At 40.8% G+C, this 9,395-nt stretch overlaps 1 protein-coding gene across 1 annotated transcript in view; it reads left to right on the forward strand.

Annotated features, from left to right (window-relative positions):
• Positions 1 to 9,395, forward strand: part of Ythdf2 (YTH N(6)-methyladenosine RNA binding protein 2) — a 32,071-nt gene that overhangs the window by 5,812 nt on the left and 16,864 nt on the right. Inside the window, exon 3 of the mRNA XM_013519715.1 lies at positions 725 to 2,308. Within this exon, the coding sequence (XP_013375169.1) occupies positions 743 to 2,308 (1,566 nt within the window). The 5' untranslated portion in view covers positions 725 to 742. The remainder of the gene's footprint in view (positions 1 to 724; positions 2,309 to 9,395) is intronic.

The following is a 9,395-nucleotide window of genomic DNA, read 5'->3' on the forward strand; positions in this document are numbered from 1 at the left end:
TTTTGGTTTTTCTCCGGTACCGGGAACCGAACTCACAACCTTGCGCTTGCCAGGCAGGCGCTTTTGCCGCTGAGCTAAATCCCCAGCCCCCCAAAGATATCTTTAATAGAACATCGGTTCAACACTTAACAGGGAGTAAGACATACTGTTGGTATAATGCTGTTTTCCCTTTTTAAAATTATAATAGTAAAGAACCATATTTGCTGCATATATTAGCTTAATTTTAAATGTTTTAAACATTTTTATTATGCCAAATTTTCTAAAGTACAGACATGTCACATCACACACACAAAATGCCAGTATGTTTATAGAATGATAACTTCCCCCCCCCAGTATTGAGGATTGAGTTCAGAGCCTTTACACTGAGCTGTATCTGTCCTCAGCATTACAATCACCCCACTCCCTCTTTTTTTGTTTGAGTCAGGGTCTCGCTATATAGTTCATGCTGGCCTGGCACTCACGATGATTCTTTTGTCTCAGCCTCCCAAGTACCGGGATTTCAGGCGTACACCGCTATGCCCAAATCCCCTCTCCCTTTTGAGACAGGGTTTTTACCTCATTGCCCAGCCTTGGCTTGAAAGGGTTTAGAATGATCATTTGATATTGTGCTTTTCCATTTTAGTGTAATGACTGAAATAGTTAAATTGTGTGATAAGTGGGGAAGAAATGTGCTGGTGTTAATTTTTGTGTTTTGATTCATTTGCCTTTCTTCTTTCTTTCACAGAATAATGCATATACTGCCATGTCAGACTCCTACTTACCCAGTTACTACAGCCCCTCCATTGGCTTTTCCTATTCTTTGGGTGAAGCTGCTTGGTCTACTGGGGGTGACACAGCCATGCCCTATCTAACTTCTTACGGACAGCTGAGCAACGGAGAGCCCCACTTCCTACCAGATGCAATGTTTGGGCAACCAGGAGCCCTAGGTAGCACTCCATTTCTTGGTCAGCATGGTTTTAATTTCTTTCCCAGTGGGATTGACTTCTCAGCGTGGGGAAATAGCAGTTCTCAGGGACAGTCTACACAGAGCTCTGGATATAGTAGCAATTATGCTTATGCACCTAGCTCCTTAGGTGGAGCCATGATTGATGGACAGTCAGCTTTTGCCAATGAGACCCTCAATAAGGCTCCTGGCATGAATACTATAGACCAAGGGATGGCAGCACTGAAGCTGGGTAGCACAGAAGTTGCAAGCAGTGTTCCAAAAGTTGTAGGTTCTGCTGTTGGTAGTGGGTCCATTACTAGTAACATCGTGGCTTCCAATAGTTTGCCTCCAGCTACCATTGCTCCTCCAAAACCAGCATCTTGGGCTGATATTGCCAGCAAGCCTGCAAAACAGCAACCCAAGCTGAAGACCAAGAATGGCATTGCAGGTTCAAGTCTTCCACCACCCCCAATAAAGCATAACATGGATATTGGAACTTGGGATAACAAGGGTCCAATGGCAAAAGCCCCTTCACAGGCTTTGGTTCAGAATATAGGTCAGCCAACCCAAGGGTCTCCCCAGCCTGTAGGTCAGCAGGCTAACAATAGCCCACCAGTGGCTCAGGCATCAGTAGGACAACAGACACAGCCGTTGCCTCCACCTCCACCACAGCCTGCCCAGCTCTCAGTTCAGCAACAGGCAGCTCAGCCCACTCGCTGGGTAGCACCTCGGAACCGTGGCAGTGGGTTCGGTCATAATGGGGTGGATGGTAACGGAGTAGGACAGTCCCAGGCTGGTTCTGGATCTGCTCCTTCAGAACCACACCCAGTGTTGGAGAAGCTACGGTCCATTAATAATTATAATCCCAAGGATTTTGATTGGAATCTGAAACATGGCCGGGTTTTCATCATCAAGAGCTACTCTGAGGACGATATCCACCGTTCCATTAAGTATAATATCTGGTGCAGCACGGAGCACGGTAACAAGAGACTGGATGCTGCTTACCGTTCCATGAACGGGAAAGGCCCCGTTTATTTACTTTTCAGTGTCAACGGTAGTGGACACTTCTGTGGCGTTGCAGAAATGAAATCTGCTGTGGACTACAACACATGTGCAGGTGTTTGGTCCCAGGACAAATGGAAGGGCCGTTTTGATGTCAGATGGATTTTTGTGAAGGACGTTCCCAATAGCCAGCTGCGACACATTCGCCTAGAGAACAACGAGAATAAACCAGTGACCAACTCGAGGGACACTCAGGAAGTGCCTCTGGAAAAAGCTAAGCAGGTGTTGAAAATCATCGCCAGCTACAAGCACACCACTTCCATTTTTGATGACTTCTCACACTATGAGAAACGCCAAGAGGAAGAAGAAAGTGTTAAAAAGGTAACCAGTTTACCATTCTTAAAACTTACAGAGTGAGGAATTAGATTAGAAGTAGAGCTGGGAGTGGTGGCGCATGCCTGTAATCCCAGCACTGGGGGTGGGAGGGTACTGAGGCAGCAGGATCGTTTTGAGTTCAAGACCATCCTGGGCTACAAAGTGAGCTGAAGTGCAGCCTGAACTGCATAGTGAGACCCTGTCTCAAAAAGACCAAAAAAAAAAGACTAGGAGAAGTATTAAAATGAACAGTTAATAAGAACTCTGTAAATAACAGTGTCACTTAATAGTCCAAAGTTTTATAGATGATGTGTAATTGGTCTTAATATTTAAATCCTAGCCTGAAGGAATGTGAACACAGTAGTGGAGGACAGAAATATGAGATTAAAGAAAGTAGAAACAATAGAGAAATAAGTTGTGTGATCACATGATGGAGAAAGATGAATGAGTGAAGGAAATGCTAAGGGAATTCTTGAGGTAATAGAAATTAAAGTAGGGAAATATTGAGGCTATTGTATGGCAGAGAAAAATGTGAAAGTTCTGTTAGAATTTAATTTTAGACTTGGTGTAGGATTTTATGGTTGATTTTTTTCAAGAATTAGTATGTCATTAAACCCTGAAATCTTGTGTTCCCTATGCAATTGGCAGTGTTGAGTGTTTATCAGAACTATCTTGTGTGTGTGGTGCTGGGGATCGAGCCCAGGGGTCCTACGCAAGTGAGGCTGGTGTCTTATCACTGAGCTATATCCCGACCATAGGAAATTTACTGTTTGTGTGTTTGTTTGACGTTTTGAGACAAGGTCTGCTGGTTGTAGTCCATGAACTGGGGATAACAAGGGTCCGATGGCAAAAGCTACGTTGCTGATCTCAAACTTACGGCGATCCTCCTGCCTTAGCCTTCCAAGTGCTGGGATTATCGGCATGTGCCACCATGCCTGGCTACTGTTTATTTTTAAAATTTGGAAAACATCAGAAAAGTCTGATGTTGCTTTTTTTTTTTTTTTTTTCTTTTTCTTACGGTACCAGAAATCAAACTCACAACCTTGCGCTTGCCAGGCAAGCGCTGTGCCACTGAGCTAAATCCCCAGGCCCTGACCTGTTGCTTGTAACATGTTGTATTCTAAAGAGTTACAGATTGCTCTGTAACAGGTTGGAATCTTGGGCACAGTGATGGAGGATGGGTCAGAATGAAATAGTTGAATTTATTTGAAGGAGTTGGTAGTGCTTGCTCTGTTGACAATTATGGTCAAGAAGGACATTTTTCTTTGAAGATCTGTGTATTAATAGTTTGACAAACTGGTAAAAACAAAAAATTGGTAAAAAAATAATTTGACAGAATCTTGAGCTGGTTAGCCTCAAATATAAAAAAAAAAAAAAACCTCCCAAACTTATGTAACTGTATATTACTTATATTTGTCATGAATGCGTAAAGGATCTTGTATGTGGTCTAGGATTTGAGGCACTCATCATTCCTTTATGAAAACTTAATTCTTTTGAGCAGTGAGAGGAGGGCTGTTTTGTAGATTCTGCTTGTAGTAGGTGCATAGTTAAAGGAGATATGGTTGCCATCTTCTATTCAAGTGTATACAGATGAATAAGGTGTGGAGGTAGCACTTGTAGTGATGATAAAAGCATTGGGATGAGTGCCAGGTTATTGAAAAGTTGACCAACAGGAAAAAGCTTTGATAGCCCTCACCCTTCCTCCCTTCACTGAGCTACATCCTCAGTCTTTTATTTTATTTTTTTCTAATTTTAAGAAAGTTTGGGTAAATTGCCCAAGCTGGGTGTGAATTTGCGATTCTCCTAGCTTCCCAGAGTGCTTGGATTACAGGTGCGTGCCACCACACCCACCTTTGATAGCCCATTAAACTCTTCCTCCAGCGTTTACTAGTTTGATTGATTGACTGATTTTGGCACTGGGAATCAAACTTGCCAGGCACGCGTTTGTTCGTGCCGCTGAGCTATATTCCCGGCCTACTAGTTTGATTTAGAATTTGCCATAAATTTGTATTAAATGATAGTGCTTATTGATTCTTTTTGCTAGATGTTTGAAGGACAAAGGAACCTCCCTCTTTTTTTTTTTTTAATTTTTATTTTTTGGGTTTTGTTTTTTTCCGGTACCAGGGATCGAACTCACGACCTTGTGTTTGCCAGGCAGGCGCTGTGCCGCTAAGCTAAATCCCCAGCCTCTCTCCTTTTTATTTTTGGCCTTAACCTTCCCGTGCACTCCAGGCTGGTCTGGAACTGGCAAGATCCTTCTACCTCAGCCTCCTGAGTGCTGGAGTTACAGGCATGCACCACCATGCCCAGGTCTGAAGGACTTTTGAACCTTTTCTCAGGCTGCTCTCACTAGTAGAATAAAAAAGGAGGCTGTGATCTTTTTAGGCATCAGGTAGTAGCAGAGCAGATTAATGAATATGTACAAGGGACTTACAGGTGCTTGGCTTAACCTGGCTTAAAACTTGAAACTTAAATATTGTCTACTTCATTACGAATCTGCTTTCCTTTTCCTTTGCAAAATTCTGTCCTACATTTTGTGATTAAAACCAGGAAGGCAAAAATGAAATTTTTAAGGAATGCACAATATAGATGTTAAGATAAACTTCTCACCAGTGGAGGAAGTCTTTTAAAATGAAGTAACAAAAACAAAAAAATAAGAAATGATGTAGCAAACTTGGTTGTATTAATTTATGCTGATTTTTATTTTTTGTGTTGCTTGGGATTAAACCTAATGCCTGACACATTGAGTGGTAAATACTACATTGCCAGGCCTGTGTTGACTTTTTTTAGCTGCATTGGTAATCTAGCCAATGACCTTATGTTAGGTAAGTGCTCTCCCACTGAGCTACATCTCTAGCCCCCTTGTAGACACTCTTTTGGTGTGGTATTAGGGTTAGAACCCATTGCATTCAGACTGAATGGCATTCCCAGCTCTTTTCATTTACTTTTTTATTCATATTTTGATTTTTATTCTTTTGTTTTTATTAGGACTTTTTAATTTAATGTAATCCAGGGAACTCACTACGTAGCCCAGGCTGGCCTTAAACTCACACTGATCCTTCTACCTTAGCTCCCAAGTGTTGGGGTACAGGTTTGTGCAACCACGCTTGGCTTTATTAGTACATGTTTATAGTACATGATTACATTTGTTATGGAGAGGTGATACCTTTTTCTTTTTTTTTTATCTTTTTGAGACAGGGTCTCATTATGCATTTCAGGCTGGCCTTGAGCTCACTTTGTAGCCCAGGTTGATCTTGAACGTGTGACGATCCTCCTGCCTCAGCCTCCGAGTGCTGGGATTATAGGCATGCACCACCATACCCGGTCGAGAAATTTATATGCTGTCTGCTCAATTTTTGCCACCATACTTGGCAACTCTTTTTTTCTGAAATGAAGATCTCACTAAGTCTTTCAAGTTGTCTAGGCTGGGCTCAAATTTGTGTTCGATTTTGTGATCCTCTACCATACCTGGCTCCTGTGTTGATTTTTTTTGTTTGTTTTTGTTTTCATGAGACAGGGTCTTGTTAGTAATTCAGGGTGGCCTTAAACTCACTATAGCCCAGGATGGCCTCAAACTTGAGGTAATCCTCCTAGTTTAGCCCCCCAGTGTGTGCCACTGTGTTGACTCTTATCAAGGATGTATTTGGATTACATTCACTAGAGTGACTCAGTGAATGATAATTAAACCTCTATCTATCTATCTATCTATCTATATTTATTTATGTCTTTTTGAGACAAGGTCTTGCTGTGCATTTCAGGCTGGCCTTGAGCTCACTTTATAGCCCAGGCTGGTCTCGAACTCATAGTGATCCTCCTGCCTCAGCCTTCTGACTGCTGGGATTACAGGCATGCGCCACTACACCTGGCTAAACTTTGATTTTTTAAAAAAATTTTTTTTCTGGCTAAACTTTTAAAATAAAAATTAAAGAAAAAGTAATTGAATTTTATAAATAGATGTAAGAGTCACATGTTGGAATTGATCTTTTAATATTTTCCTAGTATAAGTGTAATAGTAGTAACAATTTAAAGTCATTATAACTAATGGTTAGGGCTGAGAATGTATTGTAGCGCTAGAGTACATGCCTAGCATTTGCCAGGCCCTGGGTTTGATACCTAGCACTGCTAAAAAATGACAACCAGTGTTTTTTTTGAAAGCGTTCTATAGACTCCTGATAAATACCCTTATTGTTCTCAGGGTAGTGAACAAACTACCTGATAAGTTTTTTTTTTTTTTTTATTCTTGTATCAGATTGTTTTTTAGTTTACTTTCTGTAAGAAGAGCTGTTAAGATTTCAGGAAGGTCTCCATAATGTTTCTGAGGTTGGTTACCAATTCAGTCAGTATTGCTTTACTCCTCTGTTGGCTACGATTTTCCTTAGTGACCTTATGTAACTGATTGTAAACTGTTCTGATGCCCTTATTAGGTTTCTAAGAGTAAGCTTCATAAGAATAGGACACACAGCTCATTGAGGCTTTGGATTCTTAGGTGGGGAGTTTGCTTGTGGCCTTTGTGTTTACAGCATTGTAAGAAAATCTTCATGGCAAATAGGATTGGTAACTTAGTAATAAGTAGGGAAATACCACACTTTGAAGATGATGTCATAGCTGTTCTAAAGTTTCACGATGGGGCTGTATTTTGGCTGAACACTCTGAAGCAGAGGCAACACCATTTTTGTCCAGTTTTCTCCTTGCTTGGCTGGCTTACTCTGTTGTTATGTGCTCTAATTCAGTATCATAGAACCTTTAAGCATTGGATCTATCTGGCTTGATATTTCAGCAAATTTTAGTGGCATCTCTTTTTTTTTTGAGACAGGGTCTCCTTGTGTAGTCTTGGCTGACCTTGAACTCACTATATCTGTAACCCAGGGTGGCTTTGAACTCAAAGGGATCCTCCTGCCTCAGTTCCCCAGGGAGTTGGAATTACAGGAGTGCACCACCATGCCTAGTTTGTGCCATCATTTTTGATGGCTTAATACTATTTTATCCTAGTTTACCAGTCCCTAATTATTGAATGTCAGTGTTCATATTTTATAACCTTTTCCAATTAAAATAACAGGACAGGGAACATCTTCCTATATAAAAATTTATTTGCATATGTCCCTCAATGTTTAGCTGGCCCCAAGGGTATATACTTTTTTAAATCTTGGCATATGGGCTCTTCCATTTTACATTAAAAAATTTTTTTCTCAACTCGGTGGCTTGAACCCATGTTCTCATGCATGCTAGGTAGATACCACTAATCCCTAGTGTGTGTGTGTCTGTGTGTGTGGTTTTGGGGTTTGAACCCTTGATCTTTGCATTGATCTACATCCTTAGCCTTTTTATTTTTTAATTTGAGGCAGGGTCTTGCTATGATGCCCAGGGGTCTTTGCCTTAGCCTCTCAGAGTGCTGGGATTGCAGTCATACCCCACCATGCCTATTTTCCCAGCCCTTTTTAAAAAATTGTTTTTGAGATGGTCTCATTAAGTTTTTCAGGCTAGCCTTGATGAATTTGTGACCCTTCTGCCTTAGTCTTGTGAGTAGCTGGGGTTATAGGTGTGTGCTACCTTGCCTGATTCTAGAAAATGTTTTTGTTGAGGAAATTAGTATGGTGCTATTGTCTGGAATAGGATGATAGCCAGTTAAAAACCAGTGCCTCCCTCACTTGCTCAACAACTTTTTTTTCTGTACTGCACTTGAGCTTAGCTTTCCCACTGAGCTACATTCCCAGCCTTTTTATATTTACTTTTTAAAAATTTTTGAGACAGGACGGTCTCGCTGAGTTGCCCAGGTTAGGCTCAGACTTGTGATTCTCCTGCTTCAGGATCCAGAGTGCTGGGCTTATAGGCATGTGCCACTGCATCTGGCTAAAATACCTTTCTTGTGTCAGGCCTGATAGTGTATTCTTGTCATGCCTGAAATCCTTCCTGTTTGGGAGGCCAAGACCCAAGTTTAGTGAGACTTTGTTTCAGATAATAAATTCATTTAAAAGGGGTTGGAGATGTAACTCGGTGCTAGAGTCTTTGCCTAGTTTGTTTGAGATCCTAGATTCAAGCCCTGACACTAATAACCTTTCTCTCTCTCTCTCTTTTTTTTGAGGGGGGTATTGGGGATTGAACTCAGGACTTCATGCTTGCCAGGCAGGTGCTGAGCTGCTGAGCTATATATCCCCACCTCACCTATCTCTTTTGTCTCAGCTCTGGAATAATTAGGCAAAAAGGGAGAATTACTCTATTAGTGATGGTCTTTCAGAAACCTTTTAAAATAGTTGATTTTTAAAAAGTAATTTTAGTCCTTTGACTACAAATAAGAATAAGGGAAGTACTCTAGTATTGGCGACTGAGGACTGTAATTCTGTTAAGCCTCCTAGTATAATGGTAGATTCTATTCGACATACGGATAAATGATTTTTCTGCATGACTGGAAAGCTAATGGAGAGAAAGGATGCCTCAGCATATGCTTTTAATTGATAGGTACTAATTGTATGTATTTATATGGGTATCTTGTTTTAGTCAGGGTGGCAAATTGAGCAGTTTTGTAAATCCTGAGGTTGTCTCATGCTGTTTTGCAGATAAAGTTGCTTCCTTGACAGAAGGAAATTCTGTTTGTATTACTCTATTTTTTTTTTTTTTTGTATTACTCTATTTTTGTTATTTTGTGGATAAAATGTCTTTCTGCAACTTCCTTATAGGAGGATTAGAGGAGAATAGATGACATTAAATTTGGATCTGTTTGAACCATGCCCTTTGTATCTGTCAACAAATGCGGATAGAGATAAAGCATCATTTTTGCCTTAGAAGCAGACACAATGAGGGGGACAGTAAAATGGATAACACATGGGATAAGAGCTGTAATAGAGAAATGAAGACATTTAGGCTTTCTACAGAAGAGTTGTAAATTTGGGGAAATTAAGGAAGGTATTATGGAGGAGATAACGTTTGACCCATTTTAATTGTAATCCCAACATTCTCAAGAGATCCTGTCTCGAAAAAAAATTGACTAATAAAAATATAGTGACTAGGGGCTGGGGATTTAGCTCAGTGGCAAAAGTGCCTGCCTGGCAAGTGCAAGGTCATGAGTTCGGTTCCTGGTACCGGAGAAAAACCAAAAAAA

Source organism: Chinchilla lanigera, unplaced genomic scaffold (assembly GCF_000276665.1).
Source record: "Chinchilla lanigera isolate Chin_1 unplaced genomic scaffold, ChiLan1.0 scaffold00051, whole genome shotgun sequence".
NCBI classification, from domain to species: Eukaryota; Metazoa; Chordata; class Mammalia; order Rodentia; family Chinchillidae; genus Chinchilla; species Chinchilla lanigera.